The following is a 27,684-nucleotide window of genomic DNA, read 5'->3' as shown; positions in this document are numbered from 1 at the left end:
TGGACAGAGTGGAGCAGGCAGAACAGGGAGGGGATATTTGTTTCATTCCAGGATGTGAAGTGGTTTGAGAGCAGTTTTTTTTACTGTCACTTTAGAAGAACAAAAATAATTGTTTTAATTCATGGAAGTACTTCTTTGTAAAAACTTCCTCCAACAGCCATTTACTAACCCTAAGGACTCTTATTCAAATGAAAAGTTGTGACAGCAAAATAAACTTGACAGTTACTTGGCTATAATAAAGATAGACCTGTAGTGCCTTAAGAAAGACCTCCACCCCTTTTATATTGTGTGTAAAGTGTGCAGCTTTTCTTTGTAACCTCAAGTTTTGTGTTTATGGGGAAAAAAGCTGAATGAAAAAAATTACTTTATTGTCTATTTAAGGCTGTTTTTACTGTAACTAACTTGAACTCAGCACAGCCTGTTTATTCTGCATTTTTCCTTATCACTCCCTGACACACCCCAACAACAATATGCTGATTTTTTTTAATCAGTACATATTTACCAGTCTGTCAACTCCACCTTTCAGCATGCAGCAGTATATTAAATCTGTGTGAGGACATTATCACAGTGTTGCTGAGAGGTCTGTGTAGTCAGTAACCACAATGAAACACTGACCAAATTAAATTATGTTTCAGTGTCTTTCAAGTTTCATTCTTCTACGTTTTCTTTTCTCTCCTGCTGCCATTTGATCATGCCAAAACCACAGTTTGTGCATGTGAACTTCCCCACATGTGCTTATCAGTCAGTCTCCAATGACATTATCATTATAAAACCCTCAGTGGTACAAAAAAGGTTTGGAAACCATGCTTTAAAGGATTGCTATAGCCGAATTAGGCACTATAAATCTGGATGGGGATAATACTATGAAGTTAATATAAAAACTTTAGGAATTCATGCAAGAATTAACATCATAATATCTGAGATGACAGCAGATCCACCTCTCTAAACCAAACCTGGAATAGATCAAATTCAAAGATCCTCGACACCTCGTCAGACTTTTGATCATTAAGTAGTTTATTGTTAGTCCTGAAGATCAAATAATGATTAAAAACCTGAAAGTTGCAATACAATCATTAGACAGCAATAAGCAAATCACACTCTGAGTTTCCATGTGTGTTTATTAGCATCCTCAGCCAATCACAATCATCACACAGCAACTATAAAACCAATATCTGCACACTGTGGAGGAAAAAAGATAATACGGATTACAATAATACAGGATTGTGAATTTCATGTAAACAAATGAAATAATGACTTATATCTTGAAGTACTGACTTTTAGCTTTAACATGATGATATTAATGATGTACATCCACATCAGATGAACAGGAAATATTTTCATACACATCCTCCAGTGTCAGGCAACGCAGCATAATCAAACCACTACTTTTACTGCAATACTTTAACTACATTTTGCAGCTAATACTTACAGTATGTATGTTTACTTAAGTAGGATTTTTCATGCGGTGCTTTTACTTGTAATGGAGTATTTTTACATTGCTGTATTGGTACTTTTACATAAGTAAAGGGTTTGTTAATTATGACAAAATTACCAGGTGATTGTCTTGACTGTCTCACCACCAAATGTGTCTCACTGTCACTGAATTTTCAGTCACTGAAAATTCTTTGAGGTTAAAGTACAAGTAGTTGTAGAAAACCTGGATGTTGTTGAGTGTCAGGACTCAACAAAATGTCTACACATCCACATTTGACCAAATTAGTTCTTATTATTTTTCCAGTTTTTCAGGCCTGCGTAAAAAAAATGTCCCTATTGACTAAATGCACAAATAAAATCTTGTTTGTTAAAAGCAACAAGTGATAGAAAACTCTGCTCATTTCTCTGTGATGAAGCTGTTTTAGTGAAGAAAGCTGAAAGTACAGAGACTGACTCACAAATGTTCTTCTGCTCTGAACATGAACTCTGTACTTTGTGGTGTTTCAGGAGGAAAACTGCCTCAAATAAACTCTCATATTAGTTTCACATTTTCTCCAGAAGCTTTGAATGAGATCCTGAGATGAAGACAAAAGAAAATACTCTGTTTATTTTTAAAAGAAAACTGCTTTATTTATTCTGTAAAGCTTCAGTTTGTTCACACATCAAATCAGTAAAGTCTGTTAAATGACTCTTGTTCAATGATTTCATGTTCAGATTCACTTCATCCACACAATCAATTAGTTTAACCCAGAATGTCAGCTATGTACAAGAAAAAAATGAAATATCACCTTATTGATTATTATCACGATAATTACAGTTTTATAACACATTGCTTTATAAATTTACAAAGTGATGAACGGTCTGGTGTTTTCTCTGTTTAAGACGCTGAAGTGGAAGAGAAACAACAACAAACAAATACATCAATACAAACATGAAACTAACATTTAGAACAAATAGAAGTTTATATTTTCATCTGAAGAAATGTCAGTTACATTTAAAATCATCATCATGAGCAGTGATAGCCTCCATGGATAAAAACACACAGGAAAAAGTGAGATTTAAAGAAACTCAAAACATCAACAGAACAACAAATGAAGAGAAAAAAAGTGTTGACAATCTCAGTTTGATTGACAGCTGATCTCTGTGCAGTTCAGAAACACCACAGCAACGAGCTCTCAGAAACAATGGAGACAAACAAAATGAAGAATTACGACAGAATCTGACACATGAAGTCTAAAATGACTTCTGTCTATTTGAGTTTACAGAACTCAGCTGTGTCTCCAAACTGACCAAACCAAAGTCCAGCATAGAGAGGCTGAGTGAATGTGGTCTGGACTCTGTGGAGGAGAGTCATGGTTTCAGAGACGCTGTAGAAGGACAGAATACCTGCACTGTGATCCAGATACACTCCTACTCTGGAGGAACCAGGACCTGAGACGCGAGTTGAGACTTTGTTGAACACAAAATTATAACCATCAGTGTAACAATCTAAAGCCCAAGATTTGTCATTGTGTCCACATTTTGATTCATTTCCTTTTCTGCTGATATTCTTGTATGCGACTGCTACATAAACTCGTCTCCCGCTCCACTCCACCTCCCAGTAACAACGTCCAGTCAGACTCTCTCTACTCAGGACCTGCCACCATCGAGTGAATCTGTCTGGGTGACTAGAATAAGACTGTATTTGAACCATTACTTTTGCTTTTCTGTTCCCCTCAGATAATAACACAGATGTGTGTGCTGTGTTTGGATCCAGTGTGATTTCACATGTATATTTTAAGAATCTAGCTCTGGTCTTGGGTTCTGGTTCTGACAGTAAAACGTCCACTTCAGTCACTGTCAGTGAGATGTTTGTCCATTTCTCCCTCAGGATGTCCTGTAGTTGATCTCTGAGCTCTGACACTGCTGCTGTCACATCCTCAAAGTAGCTCAGAGGACGGATATTGATGCTGAATGAGTCTGTAGGTTCACTGAGTTGTGACAGTGAGGGGTAGTTGTGTAGAAACTGGTTGTGATCCTCTGTGTGTGAGAGCTGCTTCAAATCAGCGTCTTTCCTCTTCAGCTCAGTGATCTCCTGCTCCAGCTTCTCCTGAAGCTCTTTGACTCGACTCACTTCAGTTTCCTGCTGGGATCTGATCTGCTGCTTCACATCAGAGCTTCTTTTCTGGATGAGACGGATCAGCTCAGTGAAGATCTTCTCACTGTCCTCCACTGCTTCATCAGCAGAGCGACTGACGGCCTCCACCTCCTGTTGAAGCAGCTTCACATCTTTCTCTCTGTCCTGGATTCTCTGCTGGATTTTTTGTCGACTCACCTCGAGCTCTCTCTGCCTCTCAGTCCTTTCTACTGCAGCTGAGACTGTGTCGTGGCCTTTATGTTCATCCACAGGGCAGAGATAACAGATACACAGCTGATCAGTACGGCAGAACATCTTCATCACCTCATCATGACGAGAGCAGATGTTCTCCTGGAGCTTCTTGGAGGGGTCGACCAGCTTGTGTTTCTTTAATGGAGCTGCATCATAGTGAGGTTGAAGGTGTTTCTCACAGTAAGAGGCCAGACAATTCAGACAGGACTTGAGAGCTTTCAGCTTCCTCCCAGTGCAGAAATCACAGGCCACATCTTCAGGTCCAGCACAGCAGTGATCAGCAGGAGCAGCTTGGAGTCCAGTCTTCTTCAGCTCCTCCATTAAATCTGCTAACATGGTGTTTTTCATCAGGACAGGCCTCGGTGTGAAGGTCTGTCTGCACTGAGGGCAGCTGTAGATTTTCTTCTCATCCTCTCCATCCCAGAAGCTTTTAATACAGCTCATGCAGTAGCTGTGTCCACAGGGAATAGCCACCGGATCCTTCAGTAGATCCAGACAGATCGAACAGCAGAATTTTGCTCCGTCCAGCTGAGCTCCTTGCTGCGCCATTTCAGCTCTCAGAATGACTGTTGATAAGTTTCACTTTCTCAGAAGAGGAAGCAAAGGGTGTGCACTGATACTGTTCTTCTTCCTGTTCACCTGCTGGTCTGTGTTGAATGGGTGTTGTCAGCTCCTGCATTTCACTCCATGCTGGTTACGCCCATCCATAAACTTTCAGATCTGTGAATGGGAGGGAACCAGGAAATGTCTGGACAGAGTGGAGCAGGCAGAACAGGGAGGGGATATTTGTTTCATTCCAGGACGTGAAGTGGTTTGAGAGCAGTTTTTTTTTTACTGTCACTTTAGAAGAACAAAAATAATTGTTTTAATTCATGGAAGTACTTCTTTGTAAAAATTTCCTCCAACAGCCATTTACTAACCCTAAGGACTCTTATTCAAATGAAAAGTTGTGACAGCAAAATAAACTTGACAGTTACTTGGCTATAATAAAGATAGACCTGTAGTGCCTTAAGAAAGACCTCCACCCCTTTTATATTGTGTGTAAAGTGTGCAGCTTTTCTTTGTAACCTCAAGTTTTGTGTTTATGGGAAAAAAAGCTGAATGAAAAAAATGACTTTATTGTCTATTTAAGGCTGTTTTTACTGTAACTAACTTGAACTCAGCACAGCCTGTTTATTCTGCATTTTTCCTTATCACTCCCTGACACACCCCAACAACAATATGCTGATTTTTTTTTAATCAGTACATATTTACCAGTCTGTCAACACCACCTTTCAGCATGCAGCAGTATATTAAATCTGTGTGAGGACATTATCACAGTGTTGCTGAGAGGTCTGTGTAGTCAGTAACCACAACGAAACACAGACCAAATTAAATTATGTTTCAGTGTCTTTAAAGTTTCATTCTTCTACGTTTTCTTTTCTCTCCTGCTGCCATTTGATCATGCCAAAACCACAGTCTGTGCATGTGAACTTCCGCACATGTGCTTATCAGTCAGTCTCCAATGACATTATCAATATAAAACCCTCAGTGGTACAAAAAAGGTTTGGAAACCATGCTTTAAAGGATTGCTATAGCCGAATTAGGCACTGTAAATCTGGATGGGGATAATACTATGAAGTTAATATAAAAACTTTAGGAATTCATGCAAGAATTAACATCATAATATCTGAGATGACAGCAGATCCACCTCTCTAAACCAAACCTGGAATAGATCAAATTCAAAGATCCTCGACATCTCATCAGACTTTTGATCTTTAAGCAGTTTATTGTTAGTCCTGAAGATCAAATAATGATTAAAAGCATGAAAGTTGCAATACAATCATTAGACAGCAATAAGCAAGTCACACTCTGAGTTTCCATGTGTGTTTATTTACATCCTCAGCCAATCACAATCATCACACAGCAACTATAAAACCAATATCTGCACACTGTGGAGGAAAAAAGATAATACGGATTACAATAATACAGGATTGTGAATTTCATGTAAACAAATGAAATAATGACTTATATCTCGAAGTACTGACTTTTAGCTTTAACATGATGATATTAATGATGTACATCCACATCAGATGAACAGGAAACCTTTTCATACACATCCTCCAGTGTCAGGCAACGCAGCATAATCAAACCACTACTTTTACTGCAATACTTTAACTACATTTTGCAGCTAATACTTACAGTATGTACTTTTACTTAAGTAGGATTTTTCATGCGGTGCTTTTACTTGTAATGGAGTATTTTTACATTGCTGTATTGGTACTTTTACATAAGTAAAGGGTTTGTTAATTATGACAAAATTACCAGGTGATTGTCTTGACTGTCTCACCACCAAATGTGTCTCACTGTCACTGAATTTTCAGTCACTGAAAATTCTTTGAGGTTAAAGTACAAGTAGTTGTAGAAAACCTGGATGTCACCGTCTTTTCATCTCAAAGATTGTACTGAAATCTTTCCATCCTGTCTGGTATTTAAGGTTTTCGGAACACGGATGCCTTTTGTTTCCAAAGTAAAACCCGTAAGCTCACATTTACCTGACTGCTTCGACTGAGTATTGATAACATGGAAGACATTCTGTCATTGTCATTGTGAACTTTATTTATTTATACAAGCATGCAATCTCTCAGTCTACAGTATATATTCATGTCATTTACAAAACAAATACATTCTCTCTTTATTGATCTTAATAATGATAACACAGCATAAAAGCATAATTGTAGCATTGAGAGCATTATAATACAAAACATAAGCATGAATAAGCATATCAATAACTACTGAACTGCAATAAAGTGGACACTTGAGTCTTGGTTTCATTAAAGGTACAGTCACTGATCCAAATGTAAACAAAAAAGGGTTACCCTACACCAAAAGTAAAAAAAAACACAGGACTGGAGCCAGTTATCAATCTCAAACTGACTGACAGGTATTTTAATAAACAGACTAAAAGCAGATATTTTCTGCCCTTTTGACTAAATGCACAAATAAAATCTCAGTTTGTTTAAAGCAACAAGTGATAGAAAACTCTGCTCATTTCTCTGTGATGAAGCTGTTTTAGTGAAGAAAGCTGAAAGTACAGAGACTGACTGACAAACGTTCTTCTGCTCTGAACATGAACTCTGTACTTTGTGGTGTTTCAGGAGGAAAACCGCCTCAAATAAACTCTCATATTAGTTTCACATTTTCTCCAGAAGCTTTGAATGAGATCCTGAAATGAAGACAAAAGAAAATACTCTGTTTATTCTTGAAAGAAAACTGCTTTATTTATTCTGTAAAGCTTCAGTTTGTTCACACATCCAATCAGTAAAGTCTGTTAAATGACTCTTGTTCAATGATTTCATGTTCAGATTCACTTCATCCACACAATCAGTTAGTTTAACCAAGAATGTCAGCTATGTACAACAACATAATAAATGATCTGATTATCCGATAATTATAGTTTTATAACACATTTCTTTATAAATTTACAAAGTGATGAACGGTCTGGTGTTTTCTCTGTTTAAGACGCTGAAGTGGAAGAGAAACAACAACAAACAAATACATCAATACAAACATGAAACTAACATTTAGAACAAATAGAAGTTTATATTTTCATTTGAAGAAATGTCAGTTAAATTTAAATCATCATCATGAGCAGTGATAGCCTCCATGGATAAAAACACACAGGAAAAAATGAGATTTAAAGAAACTCAAAACATCAACAGAACAACAAATGAAGAGAAGAAAAGTGTTGACAATCTCAGTTTGATTGACAGCTGATCTCTGTGCAGTTCAGAAACACCACAGCAACGAGCTCTCAGAAACAATGGAGACAAACAAAATGAAGAGTTACGACAGAATCTGACACATGAAGTCTAAAATGATTTCTGTCTATTTGAGTTTACAGACCTCAGCTGTGTCTCCCATATAATGAAACCAAAGTCCAGCATAGAGAGCCTGAGTGAATGTGGTCTGGACTCTGTGGAGGAGGGTCATGGTTTCAGAGATGCTGTAGAAGGACAGAATACCTGCTCTGTGATCCAGATACACTCCTAGTCTGGAGGAACGAGGACCTGAGACGGGAGTTGAGACTTTGTTGAACACAAAATTATAACCATCAGTGTAACAATCTAAAGCCCAAGATTTGTCATTGTGTCCACATCTTGATTCATCTCCTGTTCTGCTGATATTCTTGTATGTGACTGCTGCATAAACTCGTCTCCCACTCCACTCCACCTCCCAGTAACAACGTCCAGTCAGACTCTCTCTACTCAGGACCTGACATGTATTAGTGAATCTGTCTGGGTGACTAGAATAAGAATGTAGACCTGTTGGCATTGCTTTTCTGTTCCCCTCAGATATTGTCAGATTTCTGTGTGCTGTATTTGGATCCAGTGTGATTTCACATGCATATTTTAAGAACTCAGCTCTGGTCTTGGGTTCTGGTTCTGACAGTAAAACGTCCACTTCAGTCACTGCCAGTGAGATGTTTGTCCATTTCTCCCTCAGGATGTCCTGTAATTGATCTCTGAGCTCTGACACAGCTGCTGTCACATCCTCAAAGTATCTCAGAGGACGGATATTGATGCTGGATGAGTCTGTAGGTTCACTGAGTTGTGACAGTGAGGGGTAGTTGTGTAGAAACTGGTTGTGATCCTCTGTGTGTGAGAGCTGCTTCAAATCAGCGTCTTTCCTCTTCAGCTCAGTGATCTCCTGCTCCAGCTTCTCCTGAAGCTCTTTGACTCGACTCACTTCAGTTTCCTGCTGGGATCTGATCTGCTGCTTCACATCAGAGCTTCTTTTCTGGATGAGACGGATCAGCTCAGTGAAGATCTTCTCACTGTCCTCCACTGCTTTATCAGCAGAGCGACTGACGGCCTCCACCTCCTGTTGAAGCAGCTTCACATCTTTCTCTCTGTCCTGGATTCTCTGCTGGATGTTTTGTCGACTCACCTCGAGCTCTCTCTGCCTCTCAGTCCTTTCTACTGCAGCTGAGACTGTGTCGTGGCCTTTATGTTCATCCACAGAGCAGAGATAACAGATACTCTGCTGATCAGTACGGCAGAACATCTTCATCACCTCATCATGACGAGAGCAGATGTTCTCCTGGAGCTTCTTGGAGGGGTCGACCAGCTTGTGTTTCTTTAATGGGGCAGATTCATAGTGAGGTTGAAGGTGTTTCTCACAGTAAGAGGCCAGACAATTCAGACAGGACTTGACAGCTTTCAGCTTCCTCCCAGTGCAGACATCACAGGCCACATCTTCAGGTCCAGCATAGCAGTGATCAGCAGGAGCAGCTTGGAGTCCAGTCTTCTTCAGCTCCTCCAATAAATCTGCTAACATGGTGTTTTTCATCAGGACAGGCCTCGGTGTGAAGGTCTGTCTGCACTGAGGGCAGCTGTAGATCTTCCTCTCATCCTCTCCATCCCAGAAGCTTTTAATACAGCTCATGCAGTAGCTGTGTCCACAGGGAATAGCCACCGGATCCTTCAGTAGATCCAGACAGATCGAACAGCAGAATTTTGCTCCGTCCAGCTGAGCTCCTTGCTGCGCCATTTCAGCTCTCAGAATGACTGTTGATAAGTTTCACTTTCTCAGAAGAGGAACCAAAGGGTGTGCACTGATACTGTTCTTCTTCCTGTTCACTTGCTGGTCTGCGTTGAATGGGTGTTGTCAGCTCCTGCATTTCACTCCATGCTGGTTACGCCCATCCATAAACTTTCAGATCTGTGAATGGGAGGGAACCAGGAAATGTCTGGACAGAGTGGAGCAGGCAGAACAGGGAGGGGATATTTGTTTCATTCCAGGATGTGAAGTGGTTTGAGAGCAGTTTTTTTTTTACTGTCACTTTAGAAGAACAAAAATAATTGTTTTAATTCATGGAAGTACTTCTTTGTAAAAATTTCCTCCAACAGCCATTTACTAACCCTAAGGACTCTTATTCAAATGAAAAGTTGTGACAGCAAAATAAACTTGACAGTTACTTGGCTATAATAAAGATAGACCTGTAGTGCCTTAAGAAAGACCTCCACCCCTTATACATTGTGTGTAAAGTGTGCAGCTTTTCTTTGTAACCTCAAGTTCTGTGTTTATGGGAAAAAAAGCTGAATGAAAAAAATAACTTTATTGTCTATTTAAGGCTGTTTTTGCTGTAACTAACTTGAACTCAGCACAGCCTGTTTATTCTGCATTTTTCCTTATCACTCCCTGACACACCCCAACAACAATATGCTGATTTTTTTTAAATCAGTACATATTTACCAGTCTGTCAACACCACCTTTCAGCATGCAGCAGTATATTAAATCTGTGTGAGGACATTATCACAGTGTTGCTGAGAGGTCTGTGTAGTCAGTAACCACAATGAAACACAGACCAAATTAAATTATGTTTCAGTGTCTTTCAAGTTTCATTCTTCTACGTTTTCTTTTCTCTCCTGCTGCCATTTGATCATGCCAAAACCACAGTCTGTGCATGTGAACTTCCCCACATGTGCTTATCAGTCAGTCTCCAATGACATTATCATTATAAAACCCTCAGTGGTACAAAAAAGGTTTGGAAACCATGCTTTAAAGGATTGCTATAGCCAAATTAGGCACTATAAATCTGGATGGGGATAATACTATGAAGTTAATATAAAAACTTTAGGAATTCATGCAAGAATTAACGTCATAATATCTGAGATGACAGCAGATCCACCTCTCTAAACCAAACCTGGAATAGATCAAATTCAAAGATCCTCGACATCTCATCAGACTTTTGATCTTTAAGCAGTTTATTGTTAGTCCTGAAGATCAAATAATGATTAAAAACATGAAGGTTGCAATACAATCATTAGACAGCAATAAGGAAGTCACACTCTGAGTTTCCATGTGTGTTTATTTACATCCTCAGCCAATCACAATCATCACACAGCAACTATAAAACCAATATCTGCACACTGTGGAGGAAAAAAGATAATACGGATTACAATAATACAGGATTGTGAATTTCATGTAAACAAATGAAATAATGACTTATATCTTGAAGTACTGACTTTTAGCTTTAACATGATGATATTAATGATGTACATCCACATCAGATGAACAGGAAACCTTTTCATACACATCCTCCAGTGTCAGGCAACGCAGCATAATCCTGAACAGTAAAAGTTTTCATGGCCAAACAGGAATGCTCTTCAGTCACATGACCTCAGTCCAAATGAGCATGTGTTTTATTGCTGAACGATCAGTGATCTCCTGCTCCAGCTCCTCCTGATGCTCTGATGAAGCTTTGCAGTTGCTTCAATCAGTTTATGTTTTTTTTTTAATTGACCTATATTGTAGTGAGGTTGAAGGTGTTTGTTGCAGTAAGAAGCCAGACACACCAGACAGGACTTTCAACTTCCTCCCAGTGCAGACATCACAAAAAAAAAGAAAATAGAAAAATGAACATGTCAATTTCTCCTTATGTTGATTCTGATTAGACTGAATGCAGTTTTTCATATGTATATTACCATTATGATAAAATGATTCCTAAATTACTTCTGTACTAGAAAAGGTGGAGTAACTTTACCTGTGATGATGCAATAAATCAATCACAGTTGTCAGAGACACTAATCATGACAGTTTTAGATGCATTTGTTTGTTGCTTATTAAGCATCAATAACAGAAAGTCTTCAGCACAGCAGGCAGTTTTGTGGATTGAGAGATTAAACCCCGAACAAAATGAGTCACAAGAAGTTTGAATCAAGTCTGGATTCAAACTTTACAACCCAGAAGCGTCTGACTGTGAGGTGACAGAGCTAAACACTGAACCAACATGACAGCCTCATTCTGAACTTTCATCTTCATGAGAATCAACTTCAACATGAATGAAATGACCTCAAGTTCACAATTACACATAGATGTTGTTTTACATTCGTCACAACTCAACAAAACATCTTCACACCCAAATTTGACCAAATTAATTTTTTAAAACTATTTTTTTCCAGTTTTTTTTAGGCCTGTGTAACAAATCCTCTTTATTGACTAAATGCACAAATAAAATCTCAGTTTGTTTAAAGCAACAAGTGATAGAAAACTCTGCTCATTTCTCTGTGATGAAGCTGTTTTAGTGAAGAAAGCTGAAAGTACAGAGACTGACTGACAAACGTTCTTCTGCTCTGAACATGAACTCTGTACTTTGTGGTGTTTCAGGAGGAAAACTGCCTCAAATACACTCTCATATTAGTTTCACATTTTCTCCAGAAGCTTTAAATGAGATCCTGAGATGAAGACAAAAGAAAATACTCTGTGTATTCTTGAAAGAAAACTGCTTTATTTATTCTGTAAAGCTTCAGTTTGTTCACACATTCAATCAGTAAAGTCTGTTAAATGACTCTTGTTCAATGATTTCATGTTCAGATTCACTTCATCCACACAATCAATTAGTTTAACCCAGAATGTCAGCTATGTACAAGAAAAAAATGAAATATCACCTTATTGATTATTATCATGATAATTACAGTTTTATAACACATTTCTTTATAAATTTACAAAGTGATGAACGGTCTGGTGTTTTCTCTGTTTAAGATGCTGAAGTGGAAGAGAAACAACAACAAACAAATACATCAATACAAACATGAAACTAACATTTAGAACAAATAGAAGTTTATATTTTCATCTGAAGAAATGTCAGTTAAATTTAAAATCATCGTCATGAGCAGTGATAGCCTCCATGGATAAAAACACACAGGAAAAAGTGAGATTTAAAGAAACTCAAAACATCAACAGAACAACAAATGAAGAGAAGAAAAGTGTTGACAATCCCAGTTTGATTGACAGCTGATCTCTGTGCAGTTCAGAAACACCACAGCAACGAGCTCTCAGAAACAATGGAGACAAACAAAATGAAGAATTACAACAGAATCTGACACATGAAGTCTGAAATGATTTCTGTCTATTTGAGTTTACAGAACTCAGCTGTGGATCCATAATAACAAAGCCAAAGTCCAGCATAGAGAGGCTGAGTGAATGTGGTCTGGACTCTGTGGAGGAGAGTCATGGTTTCAGAGACGCTGTAGAAGGACAGAATACCTGCACTGTGATCCAGATACACTCCTAGTCTGGAGGAACCAGGACCTGAGACGGGAGTTGAGACTTTGTTGAACACAAAATTATAACCGTCAGTGTAACAATCTAAAGCCCAAGATTTGTCATTGTGTCCAAATTTTGATTCATCTCCTTTTCTGCTGATATTCTTGTATGCGACTGCTACATAAACTCGTCTCCCGCTCCACTCCACCTCCCAGTAACAACGTCCAGTCAGACTCTCTCTACTCAGGACCAGACCCCATTCAGTGAATCTGTCTGGGTGACTAGGATAAGACTGTATTTGAAGCATTACTTTTGCTCTTCTGTTCCCCTCAGATAATAACACATATGTGTTTGCTGTATTTGGATCCAGTGTGATTTCACGTGCATATTTTAAGAATCCAGCTCTGGTCTTGGGTTCTGGTTCTGACAGTAAAACGTCCACTTCAGTCCCTGCCAGTGAGATGTTTGTCCATTTCTCCCTCAGGATGTCCTGTAGTTGATCTCTGAGCTCTGACACAGCTGCTGTCACATCCTCAAAGTATCTCAGAGGACGGATATTGATGCTGGATGAGTCTGTAGGTTCACTGAGTTGTGACAGTGAGGGGTAGTTGTGTAGAAACTGGTTGTGATCCTCTGTGTGTGAGAGCTGCTTCAGTTCAGCGTCTTTCCTCTTCAGCTCAGTGATCTCCTGCTCCAGCTTCTCCTGAAGATCTTTGACTCGACTCACTTCAGTTTCCTGCTGGGATCTGATCTGCTGCTTCACATCAGAGCTTCTTTTCTGGATGAGACGGATCAGCTCAGTGAAGATCTTCTCACTGTCCTCCACTGCTTTATCAGCAGAGCGACTGACGGCCTCCACCTCCTGTTGAAGCAGCTTCACATCTTTCTCTCTGTCCTGGATTCTCTGCTGGATGTTTTGTCGACTCACCTCGAGCTCTCTCTGCCTCTCAGTCCTTTCTGCTGCAGCTGAGACTGTGTCGTGGCCTTTATGTTCATCCACAGGGCAGAGATAACAGATACTCTGCTGATCAGTACGACAGAACATCTTCATCACCTCATCATGACGAGAGCAGATGTTCTCCTGGAGCTTCTTGGAGGGGTCGACCAGCTTGTGTTTCTTTAATGGAGCAACATCATAGTGAGGTTGAAGGTGTTTCTCACAGTAAGAGGCCAGACAATTCAGACAGGACTTGAGGGCTTTCAGCTTCCTCCCAGTGCAGAAATCACAGGCCACATCTTCAGGTCCAACATAGCAGTGATCAACAGGAGCAGCTTGGAGTCCAGTCTTCTTCAGCTCCTCCAATAAATCTGCTAACATGGTGTTTTTCATCAGGACAGGCCTCGGTGTGAAGGTCTGTCTGCACTGAGGGCAGCTGTAGATTTTCTTCTCATCCTCTCCATCCCAGAAGCTTTTAATACAGCTCATGCAGTAGCTGTGTCCACAGGGAATAGTCACCGGATCCTTCAGTAGATCCAGACAGATCGAACAGCAGAATTTTGCTCCGTCCAGCTGAGCTCCTTGCTGCGCCATTTCAGCACTCAGAATGACTGTTGATAAGTTTCACTTTCTCAGAAGAGGAACCAAAGGGTGTGCACTGATACTGTTCTTCTTCCTGTTCACTTGCTGGTCTGCGTTGAATGGATGTTGTCAGCTCCTGCATTTCACTCCATGCTGGTTACGCCCATCCATAAACTTTCAGATCTGTGAATGGGAGGGAACCAGGAAATGTCTGGACAGAGTGGAGCAGGCAGAACAGGGAGGGGATATTTGATTCATTCCAGGACGTGAAGTGGTTTGAGAGCAGTTTTTTTTACTGTCACTTTAGAAGAACAAAAATAATTGTTTTAATTCATGGAAGTACTTCTTTGTAAAAATTTCCTCCAACAGCCATTTACTAACCCTAAGGACTCTTATTCAAATGAAAAGTTGTGACAGCAAAATAAACTTGACAGTTACTTGGCTATAATAAAGATAGACCTGTAGTGCCTTAAGAAAGACCTCCACCCCTTTTATATTGTGTGTAAAGTGTGCAGCTTTTCTTTGTAACCTCAAGTTTTGTGTTTATGGGAAAAAAAGCTGAATGAAAAAAATTACTTTATTGTCTATTTAAGGCTGTTTTTACTGTAACTAACTTGAACTCAGCACAGCCTGTTTATTCTGCATTTTTCCTTATCACTCCCTGACACACCCCAACAACAATATGATAATTTTTTTTAATCAGTACATATTTACCAGTCTGTCAACACCACCTTTCAGCATGCAGCAGTATATTAAATCTGTGTGAGGACATTATCACAGTGTTGCTGAGAGGTCTGTGTAGTCAGTAACCACAATGAAACACAGACCAAATTAAATTATGTTTCAGTGTCTTTCAAGTTTCATTCTTCTACGTTTTCTTTTCTCTCCTGCTGCCATTTGATCATGCCAAAACCACAGTCTGTGCATGTGAACTTCCCCACATGTGCTTATCAGTCAGTCTCCAATGACATTATCATTATAAAACCCTCAGTGGTACAAAAAAGGTTTGGAAACCATGCTTTAAAGGATTGCTATAGCCAAATTAGGCACTATAAATCTGGATGGGGATAATACTATGAAGTTAATATAAAAACTTTAGGAATTCATGCAAGAATTAACATCATAATATCTGAGATGACAGCAGATCCACCTCTCTAAACCAAACCTGGAATAGATCAAATTCAAAGATCCTCGACATCTCATCAGACTTTTGATCATTAAGCAGTTTATTGTTAGTCCTGAAGATCAAATAATGATTAAAAACCTGAAAGTTGCAATACAATCATTAGACAGCAATAAGCAAATCACACTCTGAGTTTCCATGTGTGTTTATTTACATCCTCAGCCAATCACAATCATCACACAGCAACTATAAAACCAATATCTGCACACTGTGGAGGAAAAAAGATAATACGGATTACAATAATACAGGATTGTGAATTTCATGTAAACAGATGAAATAATGACTTATATCTTGAAGTACTGACTTTTAGCTTTAACATGATGATATTAATGATGTACATCCACATCAGATGAACAGGAAACCTTTTCATACACATCCTCCAGTGTCAGGCAACGCAGCATGATCCTGAACAGTAAAAGTTTTCATGGCCAAACAGGAATGCTCTTCAGTCACATGACCTCAGTCCAAATGAGCATGTGTTTTATTGCTGAACGATCAGTGATCTCCTGCTCCAGCTCCTCCTGATGCTCTGATGAAGCTTTGCAGTTGCTTCAATCAGTTTATGTTTTTTTTTAATTGACCTATATTGTAGTGAGGCTGAAGGTGTTTGTTGCAGTAAGAAGCCAGACACACAAGACAGGACTTTCAACTTCCTCCCAGTGCAGACATCACAAAAAAAAAAAAGAAAAAAAAAATGAACATGTCAATTTCTCCTTATGTTGATTCTGATTAGACTGAATGCAGCTTTTCATATGTATATTACCATTATGATAAAATGATTCCTAAATTACTTCTGTACTAGAAAAGGTGGAGTAACTTTACCTGTGATGGTGCAATAAATCAATCACAGTTGTCAGAAACACTAATCATGACAGTTTTAGATGCATTTGTTTGTTGCTTATTAAGCATCAATAACAGAAAGTCTTCAGCACAGCAGGCAGTTTTGTGGATTGAGAGATTAAACCCCGAACAAAATGAGTCACAAGAAGTTTGAATCAAGTCTGGATTAAAACTTTACAACCCAGAAGCGTCTGACTGTGAGGTGACAGAGCTAAACACTGAACCAACATGACAGCCTCATTCTGAACTTTCATCTTCATGAAAATCAACTTCAACATTAATGAAATGACCTCAAGTTCACAATTACACATAGATGTTGTTTTACATTCGTCACGACTCAACAAAACATCTTCACACCCAAATTTGACCAAATTAATTTTTTAAAACTATTTTTTTCCAGTTTTTTTAGGCCTGTGTAACAAATCCTCTTTATTGACTAAATGCACAAATAAAATCTCAGTTTGTTAAAAGCAACAAGTGATAGAAAACTCTCAGCCTCATTCTGAACTTTCATCTTCATGAAAATCAACTTAAAATAAACAAGAAGACTTCAAGTACATGACCACACAATATATGTTCAACAAAATGTCTACACATCCACATTTGACCAAATTAGTTCTTGTTATTTCTCCAGTTTTTCAGGCCTGCGTAAAAAAAAATGTCCCTTTTGACTAAATGCACAAATAAAATCTCAGTTTGTTTAAAGCAACAAGTGATAGAAAACTCTGCTCATTTCTCTGTGATGAAGCTGTTTTAGTGAAGAAAGCTGAAAGTACAGAGACTGACTGACAAGCGTTCTTCTGCTCTGAACATGAACTCTGTACTTTGTGGTGTTTCTGGAGGAAAACTGCCTCAAATAAACTCTCATATTAGTTTCACATTTTCTCCAGAAGCTTTGAATGAGATCCTGAGATGAAGACAAAAGAAAATACTCTGTTTATTCTTGAAAGAAAACTGCTTTATTTATTCTGTAAAGCTTCAGTTTGTTCACACATCCAATCAGTAAAGTCTGTTAAATGACTCTTGTTCAATGATTTCATGTTCAGATTCACTTCATCCACACAATCAGTTAGTTTAACCCAGAATGTCAGCTATGTACAAGAACATAATAAATGATCTCATTATCCGATAATTACAGTTTTATAACACATTGCTTTATAAATTTACAAAGTGATGAACGGTCTGGTGTTTTCTCTGTTTAAGATGCTGAAGTGGAAGAGAAACAACAACAAACAAATACATCAATACAAACATGAAACTAACATTTAGAACAAATAGAAATTTATATTTTCATCTGAAGAAATGTCAGTTAAATTTAAAATCATCATCATGAGCAGTGATAGCCTCCATGGATAAAAACACACAGGAAAAAGTGAGATTTAAAGAAACTCAAAACATCAACAGAACAACAAATGAAGAGAAGAAAAGTGTTGACAATCTCAGTTTGATTGACAGCTGATCTCTGTGCAGTTCAGAAACACCACAGCAACGAGCTCTCAGAAAAACAATGGAGACAAACAAAATGAAGAATTACAACATAATCTGACACATGAAGTCTAAAATGACTTCTGTCTATTTGAGTTTACAGAACTCAGCTGTGTCTCCAATATAATAAAACCCAAGTCCAGCATAGAGAGGCTGAGTGAATGTGGTCTGGACTCTGTGGAGGAGAGTCATGGTTTCAGAGACGCTGTAGAAGGACAGAATACCTGCACTGTGATCCAGATACACTCCTAGTCTGGAGGAACCAGGACCTGAGACGGGAGTTGAGACTTTGTTGAACACAAAATTATAACTCTTAGTGTCACAATCTAAAGCCCAAGATTTGTCATTGTGTCCACATTTTGATTCATCTCCTGTTCTGTTGATATTCTTGTATGCGACTGCTACATAAACTTGTCTCCCTCTCCAGTCCACCTCCCAGTAACAACGTCCAGTCAGACTCTCTCTACTCAGGACCTGCCACCATTGAGTGAATCTGTCTGGGTGACTAGAATAAGACTGTTGTTGACCCGTTGGTTTTGCTTTTCTGTTCCCCACAGATAATAACAGATATGTGTTTGCAGTGTTTGGATCCAGTGTGATTTCACATGAATATTTTAAGAATCCAGCTCTGGTCTTGGGTTCTGGTTCTGACAGTAAAACGTCCACTTCAGTCACTGTCAGTGAGATGTTTGTCCATTTCTCCCTCAGGATGTCCTGTAGTTGATCTCTGAGCTCTGACACAGCTGCTGTCACATCCTCAAAGTATCTCAGAGGACGGATATTGATGCTGGATGAGTCTGTAGGTTCACTGAGTTGTGACAGTGAGGGGTAGTTGTGTAGAAACTGGTTGTGATCCTCTGTGTGTGAGAGCTGCTTCAGTTCAGCGTCTTTCCTCTTCAGCTCAGTGATCTCCTGCTCCAGCTTCTCCTGAAGCTCTTTGACTCGACTCACTTCGGTTTCCTGCTGGGATCTGATCTGCTGCTTCACATCAGAGCTTCTTTTCTGGATGAGATGGATCAGCTCAGTGAAGATCTTCTCACTGTCCTCCACTGCTTTATCAGCAGAGCGACTGACGGCCTCCACCTCCTGTTGAAGCAGCTTCACATCTTTCTCTCTGTCCTGGATTCTCTGCTGGATGTTTTGTCGACTCACCTCGAGCTCTCTCTGCCTCTCAGTCCTTTCTACTGCAGCTGAGACTGTGTCGTGGCCTTTATGTTCATCCACAGGGCAGAGATAACAGATACTCTGCTGATCAGTACGACAGAACATCTTCATCACCTCATCATGACGAGAGCAGATGTTCTCCTGGAGCTTCTTGGAGGGGTCGACCAGCTTGTGTTTCTTTAATGGAGCAACATCATAGTGAGGCTGGAGGTGTTTCTCACAGTAAGAGACAAGACACACCAGACAGGACTTGACAGCTTTCAGCTTCCTCCCAGTGCAGACATCACAGGCCACATCTTCAGGTCCAGCATAGCAGTGATCAGCAGGAGCAGCTTGGAGTCCAGTCTTCTTCAGCTCCTCCATTAAATCTGCTAACATGGTGTTTTTCATCAGGACAGGCCTCGGTGTGAAGGTCTGTCTGCACTGAGGGCAGCTGTAGATTTTCTTCTCATCCTCTCCATCCCAGAAGCTTTTAATACAGCTCATGCAGTAACTGTGTCCACAGGGAATAGCCACTGGATCCTTCAGTAGATCCAGACAGATCGAACAGCAGAATTTTGCTCCGTCCAGCTGAGCTCCTTGCTGCGCCATTTCAGCTCTCAGAATGACTGTTGATAAGTTTCACTTTCTCAGAAGAGGAAGCAAAGGGTGTGCACTGATACTGTTCTTCTTCCTGTTCACCTGCTGGTCTGAGTTGAATGGGTGTTGTCAGCTCCTGCATTTCACTCCATGCTGGTTACGCCCATCCATAAACTTTCAGATCTGTGAATGGGAGGGAACCAGGAAATGTCTGGACAGAGTGGAGCAGGCAGAACAGGGAGGGGATATTTGATTCATTCCAGGACGTGAAGTGGTTTGAGAGCAGTTTTTTTTTTACTGTCACTTTAGAAGAACAAAAATAATTGTTTTAATTCATGGAAGTACTTCTTTGTAAAAATTTCCTCCAACAGCCATTTACTAACCCTAAGGACTCTTATTCAAATGAAAAGTTGTGACAGCAAAATAAACTTGACAGTTACTTGGCTATAATAAAGATAGACCTGTAGTGCCTTAAGAAAGACCTCCACCCCTTTTATATTGTGTGTAAAGTGTGCAGCTTTTCTTTGTAACCTCAAGTTTTGTGTTTATGGGAAAAAAAGCTGAATGAAAAAAATTACTTTATTGTCTATTTAAGGCTGTTTTTGCTGTAAGTAACTTGAACTCAGCACAGCCTGTTTATTCTGCATTTTTCCTTATCACTCCCTGACACACCCCAACAACAATATGATAATTTTTTTAATCAGTACATATTTACCAGTCTGTCAACTCCACCTTTCAGCATGCAGCAGTATATTAAATCTGTGTGAGGACATTATCACAGTGTTGCTGAGAGGTCTGTGTAGTCAGTAACCACAATGAAACACAGACCAAATTAAATTATGTTTCAGTGTCTTTAAAGTTTCATTCTTCTACGTTTTCTTTTCTCTCCTGCTGCCATTTGATCATGCCAAAACCATAGTCTGTGCATGTGAACTTCCCCACATGTGCTTATCAGTCAGTCTCCAATGACATTATCATTATAAAAACCTCAGTGGTACAAAAAAGGTTTGGAAACCATGCTTTAAAGGATTGCTATAGCCGAATTAGGCACTATAAATCTGGATGGGGATAATACTATGAAGTTAATATAAAAACTTTAGGAATTCATGCAAGAATTAACGTCATAATATCTGAGATGACAGCAGATCCACCTCTCTAAACCAAACCTGGAATAGATCAAATTCAAAGATCCTCGACACCTCGTCAGACTTTTGATCATTAAGCAGTTTGTTAGTCCTGAAGATCAAATAATGATTAAAAACCTGAAGGTTGCAATACAATCATTAGACAGCAATAAGGAAGTCACACTCTGAGTTTCCATGTGTGTTTATTTACATCCTCAGCCAATCACAATCATCACACAGCAACTATAAAACCAATATCTGCACACTGTGGAGGAAAAAAGATAATACGGATTACAATAATACAGGATTGTGAATTTCATGTAAACAAATGAAATAATGACTTATATCTCGAAGTACTGACTTTTAGATTTAACATGATGATATTAATGATGTACATCCACATCAGATGAACAGGAAACCTTTTCATACACATCCTCCGGTGTCAGGCAACGCAGCGTAATCCTGAACAGTAAAAGTTTTCATGGCCAAACAGGAATGCTCTTCAGTCACATGACCTCAGTCCAAATGAGCATGTGTTTTATTGCTGAACACCAGAATGAAGGTAAAAAAAAATAATTAAAAGAGTCAAAATAAACAAGAACTGAAGCAGGCTGCAGTACCAGCCTAGCAGAGAAGATATTATGGGGTCAAAGATGGTTGTTGACTTTGCAATCAAATTTAAATGTCTGCAAAGTTTTTCCAATAACTCACTGTCACCTACAATTGAAGGATTGTGTATAAAAAGGGTCCTTTAAATAATCGCACAACCTTGAAGCTGAAAGGCTGCGACGGGTATAGTACTAGTATAACACAAAATCTGACAAAACCAAAGGATGAGAAGCAGGTAAAAGGGAAACAAGGCTGGACTGAGCAACACAGGCGACCTGGCGGCAACAGAGTCCAGAGTCCAACATCTATACTGAGGCTAATATACTGAGCAGCTGAGCAGGCAGGTAACCAGGACATGTACCGTATACATAATCAAGCACTGTAAGTTAAAAACTAAATTTAAGGCTCTTGTATTTTACTGCGTCTTCTACTCCACTACATTTCAGAGGCAAACTTTGTACCTTTTGCATCGATTAATCGTATAGTTGATTGTCAGAAAATTAATTTGCAACTATTTTGATCATCTATTCATTGTTTTAGTCTTATTTTAAAAGCTAAAATACCAAAAATTTACTGGTTGCAGCTTCTTAAATGTGAAATTTTTATTAAATTTTGGACTATGGATCAGACAAAACAAGACCACCTTGGACTATAGGAGATTTTGACGGCTGTTTTCATAGACAAAACAATTAATGAAAATATTTGTTAGTTGCAGCCATGTTTACATTAATATTTTAGTTCTTTTACTTAAGTAAAGGCTCTCATTATAATTCTGCCATTACTGGTAATGATTGGCTAATTGACAGGTGAAAAGTGATCGATGTGCAGCGACAGGAGATTCATTGGTAATGAATAGAACAAAGATTAAACAGAGGAAAATGAAACCACGATACAGTCGGTGGTTTAACCTCAGTCATTGTTTGAATTGAATGTGTTTAAATACCTGAAAAACACATAAAAGTGCTCCCAAATACTTTCTCTGCACTGTATATCTAGTTAATGAAAGCTAGAAACTGTCTAGAAGCTCCTTCATAAGAACATTTTCTTTTGAATAAACAATATAAAGAAGAAAAACTGAAAAAAAAACACACACTTTCTTCTTTAACATCACTTATCTACTTCAGCTCGCAGAACTCAGCGGTGGCTCCATTATAACCACTAAACCAAAGTCCGACATGGAGAGGCTGAGTGAATGTGGTCTGGACTCTGTGGAGGAGAGTCATGGTTTCAGAGACGCTGTAGAAGGACAGAATACCTGCTCTGTGATCCAGATACACTCCAAGTCTTGAGGACCAGGGACCTGAGACTGAAGTTTTGATGCTGTTATGTATGTATTTATAACTAGTGCTGCAGTTACACTCGAACGCCCAAGACTTGTCATTGAATCCAAACGCGCACTCAGTCATGGGCCCCGCTCGGCTGATGCTCTTGTATGCGATTGCAACCGTGACTCGTTTCCTCCTCCAGTCCACCTCCCAGTAACAACGTCCGGTCAGACTCTCTCTACTCAGGACTTGACGCCATCTAATGAATCTGTCCGGGTGGCTCGGATAAGATAGCTCCTCTCTCATCAGTGTCGCCCTTCTGTTCCCTTCAGATAAAGATAGCTGTGTGTTTACGGTGTTTGGATCCAGGGTGATTTGGCGTGAATATTGTAGGAATTCAGCTCTGGTCTTGGGCTCCGGTTGTGGACTTGAGGTTAAAACGTCCACTTCAGTCCCTGTCAGTGAGATGTTTGTCCATTTCTCCCTCAGGATGTCCTGTAGTTTATCTCTGAGCTCTGACACAGCTGCTGTCACATCTTTAAAATACTGCAGTGGACGGATTTTAGTGCTGGGTAACTCTGTAGACTCACTGAAACATGTGAATGAGGGGTAATAATGTAAAAACTCACAGTCATCCTCTGTGTGTGACAGCTGCTGCAGCTTAACGTCTTTCCTCTTCAGCTCAGTGATCTCCTGCTCCAGCTTCTCCTGAAGCTCTTTGACTCGACTCACTTCAGTTTCCTGCTGGGATCTGATCTGCTGCTTCACATCAGAGCTTCTTTTCTGGATGAGACGGATCAGCTCAGCAAAGATCTTCTCACTGTCCTTCACTGCTTTATCGGCAGAGCGATTGATTTTCTCCACCTCTAGCTTAAGCACCTTCATATCTTTTTCTCCATTCTGGGTTCTCTGCTGGATTTTTTGTCGACTCACCTCGAGCTCTCTCTGCCTCTCAGTCCTCTCTGCTGCAGCTGAGACTGTGTCGTGGCCTTTATGTTCATCCACAGAGCAGAGAGAACAGATATTCTGCTGATCAGTACGACAGAACATCTTCATCACCTCATCATGATAAAAGCAAGTTTTTACATGGAGTCCAGTCACCTTCACCTTCTCCACTAAATCTGCTAACATGGTGCTTTTCATCAGGACAGGCCTCGGTGTGAAGGTCTGTCTGCACTGAGGGCAGCTGTAGATTTTCCTCAGATCCTCTTCATCCCAGAAGCTTTTAATACAGCTCATGCAGTAGCTGTGTCCACAGGGAATAGCCACCGGATCCTTCAGTAGATCCAGACAGATTGAACAAGAGAATGTTTCCCGGTTCAGCTGAACTCCTTCCTGCTCCATCTCACCTCGTGGCAGTGAATGTGTGAGTTTCACTTCTGTACTGAAACAACAAGTCTGTCCTCTGGTCCTAAACAAACTTTTGTTCCTTTTGTTCCTTTTCATTTGCTGATCTTCACTGCATGGGGCTCGTCAGCTTTTGCATTACCACGTGTTAGTTACACCAATGTCACAGTGGCAGATCAGTGAAGGGGCGGGAACAAGGAAACAGCTGCACAGAGTGGAGCTGGTCATGTTTCCGAGCAGGAAGAAGAGGGAGGGAGGGAGGGAGGGATTCCAGCGAGAGGGGTTGTTTTTTTAAAGGGGCAGTGCAAGTTTAACTGCAACCACAATAAAAATGGGACAGTTACAGTTTTACCTCCTTTTAGCTCACAACAGTTGAAGCTAACACTGCAAAGATGTTCTCTGTAGAAGAATTCTTCATATGACACACAAACAGTGTCTCTGATTGTTACTAGCAAGCAAGAAAACTCTTTTAAAACTATTACAGGAGAGAGAAAATGGAAAGAATGAAGAAGAAACAGAGAATACTATGTATAATAAGGACACAAAAAAGTGTAAAAACCACAAATAAAGTTATAATACCCAGAAAGAGCCTACAAAAACAAGTGAGTATTAAATTAAGCTTCTTAAAATGAGCACGGATTCAGCTTTTCTGAGACTTTTCAGGAGTCTTTTACAGAGTTAAGAAGCAAAACCAAACTACAGCAAGATCTTCACCAACAAATTATACTCTATATTCACTTATGTGGTCTTTTAGTCCACATACTCAATCAGTCTGTAAGACCTGTAGTAAGTGAAAGAAAGAACAGACTCCCTATTGAAAGGAATAAAAGTATTAACAACAAGTCAACTATTATTTATATGACAAGCTCCTTTAAGGTCTATGTATCGAAAAGAAGCATAAACAGAAAATATTACCACACAAATACACATAAATACATTTTAAAAAGAAAAGAACTTTTAAGACAACATCAGAAAACTTTAAGTAGTTGTGTGAGAACATTTTGTGTCCTTCTGTTTGCTGCCTACACTGGCAAAATGTATCAAAAAATACATAGATCACCTTTAACTAAGGCATATTTTGACAGTCATTCAGGTACAGCTAAATTCTTTTAGACAAAAATATAAAACTAATAGAGATAGAAACTTAATTTCGAGTCCAAAGACGTGTTTGCGGAAGCTCAATTAGCTTCAGGTTACAGGTTTGATGTGTTTGTAGAAGAAAACTGAAGAACTGTTCAGTGTTTATTATGATTCTGAGTTTCTTGGGGCTTTTCAGATCAGTTTAATTTTCACAGAGAGTCAATGAGAGGTCACATCACAGCCTTAAAACAAAATATATTCACCAAACTTGTTCAGGAAAATGCCCAGAAGTACAGAACCATTTTTAATACCCTCACTCTCTGGATAAATAAAACTGTATCATCACAGGGAATGGGAGTACAATTCAACAACTGGCTATTTTAAATTATATATGAGGGCAGAGTTGAAATTAAACAAACTTTACTTCCCCCAGGTTTGCTTATTCCTTTGTTTTTTTTTCTGAAAACAGTCCCAAAGTAGAGGAGGATCGTCTCGGTCCATCGTTAGCACAACTTACAGACCACATGAATATAAATAGGCTATCAAAGTAACAGTAACGTCCAATCAGGAGGAGAGAGGTAAGGAGCAAAAGATGGGTTTTCCTTTCTTATTCTGAAAAGAGCTGTTCAGCCAGCAGTACTTGCATTTAAATTACACATAAAACTGTTAATCAGTGGACTCTTATCATTATAATTATAAAGCAAAATGTGTCAGAGGAGAGTTAGAGGAGAACATAGCTGGAGTTGAGTTGAGTTGGATTCAGACCTAAATTTCAGTAAGTCACATTACATCTGTCACAAAATCAGCATTTTACCATCTTAAGAACATCTGAATGATCAGAGGTTTTGTGTTGAAGCCTTCGTCTCCAGCAGGCTGGGCGACTCTAATGGACTTTTCTCAGGTCTCTGTAAGAAACCAGCCAGACAGATCCGGTTGATCCAGAACACAAAGACTAAAACAGGCAGAGTATATTACTCCAGTTCTCAGATCACTACAATGTTTACCAGCGTGTCAAATAATTGACTTTAAAGTATTATTGCTTGTCCATTAATCTCTAAAAGGTTCATCAGATCCTCTCATACAGTATGAAGCTTCCAGATCTCTCAGCTCAGCTGGTTCTGGTCTTCATGTGGTTTCTACAGTTCATAATAAACATGAGGAAGCTGCCTTTAGCTCCTGTGCTGCTCACATCTGGAACAAACTAGCTGAGGATATCAGACTACTAGAGGCTGCACTTCATGATTTTTATCTTTCATGCTGCCTTTTAAATGCTCCTTTACTTTATTTAAAATCTATTTTATATATTTAACTCTTCTATTTCTTCTTTTTGTCTTTTTGTTCTTTTATTCTTTTGCATTCTATAAAGCACTTTGAATTTCCTTGTGTATGAAATGTGCTTGTATGAATAAACTTTATTTAACAGCATGACAGGTTGTCGTACATCCTGCCGCCACTAGAGGGCGGAAAAGCTCCACTGAAATTTCAGCAATGTGGGGAAATCTGTTAAAATGTGTCTGACATTTACAGATCTGACATGAGAGGTTTTATGTGTAATTATTTGTTAGGTGTATAAAATGATTGTGATGTTTATAAATGTTGTATTGATTCATTCAGTCGCATCAAATTAAAGGTGAACTCCTCACAAAGCTGGACTCTGGTTGTCTGAACAAGCAGCTGTTGTGCCTCAGCGGAGCCGGAGCGGATCCTGACCTTTGACCTTCTCTGAGAGGTCAGGATCAGCTTTCGCTTTGAGATGGTATGTAAGAGAGTCAGTAAAGATGGATTTAAAAAGGCCACAAGTTACAAAGAGCTTCACAATGAAAGCATTCAGCCTGAATCATCAGATGTTTTAACAAATGTAAGATCAAGAGAAAAGAACTAATAAAACAGATCAGTGTGTTTTGAGAATGTTATGAAAAATGGATTTGGAAACCACATTGGGGGATTTCGAACACTGTTCCTGTCAACACATCTGTCAGATATCTTTTGTTTGGCTTCAGTTTATAAGAGTGGATATTGTAAGAAAACAGTGAACTGAAATACAGTGAACATTTTACAGACTAGTTCAGTTTGAACATTTTGTGATTTTGAAGATGTGTTCATTAAAAATGTTTCCTTATGAGCTTTATATGAAACAAAATCTAAAAAATTAATAATTTCTGCATTTGGTGCATAAAATGTCAGACAAAAAGAAAAGTGTAAGTATGTCAGTAAATATGTATTTAAATAAGCCTTTTAAAAACTAAAAGTATTTAGAGTGAGTTATTGAACAGACATGGAGAATAATTCATAAAACAGATTTGACATCAACAAAGAACAAAACATTATTTAAGAATAAATATAAGTGAATTTTTATAATTAAAAAAAATCTTTAACTAGGAACTGCCATAGCGGTATTTCAAACACTGTTCCTGTCAACACATCTGTTGAATGTTTTTAGTTTTTATAAGTGAATATTGTAAGAAAACAGTAACTGAAATACAGTTTGAACATTTTGTGATTAATTTTCTTGTTAAGTTTGTATGAAATGAAATCCAGACGTCATTGCCTTTCTTTCACAACATGTTTGCTGTTTAAAAATTACAGATGTTTCTATATTCATTTGGAGCAGCAGCTGCAGCAGTAATTGTGCCGCTCGGCGGCAGTGGAGAGATGTA

At 39.0% G+C, this 27,684-nt stretch overlaps 5 protein-coding genes across 6 annotated transcripts; all 5 read right to left on the bottom strand.

Moving 5' to 3' along the window:
- Positions 1 to 1,812: 1,812 nt before the first annotated feature.
- On the bottom strand, positions 1,813 to 4,568 carry LOC137194618 (tripartite motif-containing protein 16-like). The gene has a single exon (XM_067606696.1). The coding sequence runs from the start codon at positions 4,349 to 4,351 to the stop codon at positions 2,684 to 2,686; it is 1,668 nt and encodes a 555-aa protein (XP_067462797.1). The 5' UTR covers positions 4,352 to 4,568; the 3' UTR covers positions 1,813 to 2,683.
- LOC137194619 (tripartite motif-containing protein 16-like) lies at positions 2,778 to 15,373 on the bottom strand. Of its 2 annotated transcripts, none has more exons than XM_067606697.1 (2): positions 11,002 to 15,373; positions 2,778 to 2,865 (listed from the first exon to the last, which is right to left on the bottom strand). In XM_067606697.1, exon 1 carries the CDS (start codon positions 14,361 to 14,363, stop codon positions 12,696 to 12,698), a length of 1,668 nt encoding a protein of 555 aa, XP_067462798.1. In that variant the 5' UTR covers positions 14,364 to 15,373; the 3' UTR covers positions 2,778 to 2,865; positions 11,002 to 12,695. The 2 variants fall into 2 exon arrangements, with proteins under 2 accessions (XP_067462798.1, XP_067462799.1); XM_067606698.1 differs by lacking the exon at positions 2,778 to 2,865 and adding an exon at positions 7,751 to 7,851.
- On the bottom strand, positions 7,037 to 9,550 carry LOC137194621 (tripartite motif-containing protein 16-like). The gene has a single exon (XM_067606700.1). The coding sequence runs from the start codon at positions 9,332 to 9,334 to the stop codon at positions 7,670 to 7,672; it is 1,665 nt and encodes a 554-aa protein (XP_067462801.1). The 5' UTR covers positions 9,335 to 9,550; the 3' UTR covers positions 7,037 to 7,669.
- A 1,021-nt stretch (positions 15,374 to 16,394) lies between the features above and the next one.
- On the bottom strand, positions 16,395 to 19,754 carry LOC137194620 (tripartite motif-containing protein 16-like). The gene has a single exon (XM_067606699.1). It carries the CDS (start codon positions 19,612 to 19,614, stop codon positions 17,947 to 17,949), a length of 1,668 nt encoding a protein of 555 aa, XP_067462800.1. The 5' UTR covers positions 19,615 to 19,754; the 3' UTR covers positions 16,395 to 17,946.
- A 1,148-nt stretch (positions 19,755 to 20,902) lies between these two features.
- On the bottom strand, positions 20,903 to 24,147 carry LOC137194617 (tripartite motif-containing protein 16-like protein). The gene has a single exon (XM_067606695.1). It carries the CDS (start codon positions 24,044 to 24,046, stop codon positions 22,451 to 22,453), a length of 1,596 nt encoding a protein of 531 aa, XP_067462796.1. The 5' UTR covers positions 24,047 to 24,147; the 3' UTR covers positions 20,903 to 22,450.
- Between the last annotated feature and the right edge of the window lie 3,537 nt (positions 24,148 to 27,684).

The sequence above is a fragment of the Thunnus thynnus genome, chromosome 12 (genome assembly GCF_963924715.1).
Source record: "Thunnus thynnus chromosome 12, fThuThy2.1, whole genome shotgun sequence".
In the NCBI taxonomy this organism is placed as follows: Eukaryota; Metazoa; Chordata; class Actinopteri; order Scombriformes; family Scombridae; genus Thunnus; species Thunnus thynnus.
The sequence above is the reverse complement of the archived record's forward strand: the minus strand, read 5'-3'. Positions and strand labels throughout refer to the sequence as shown.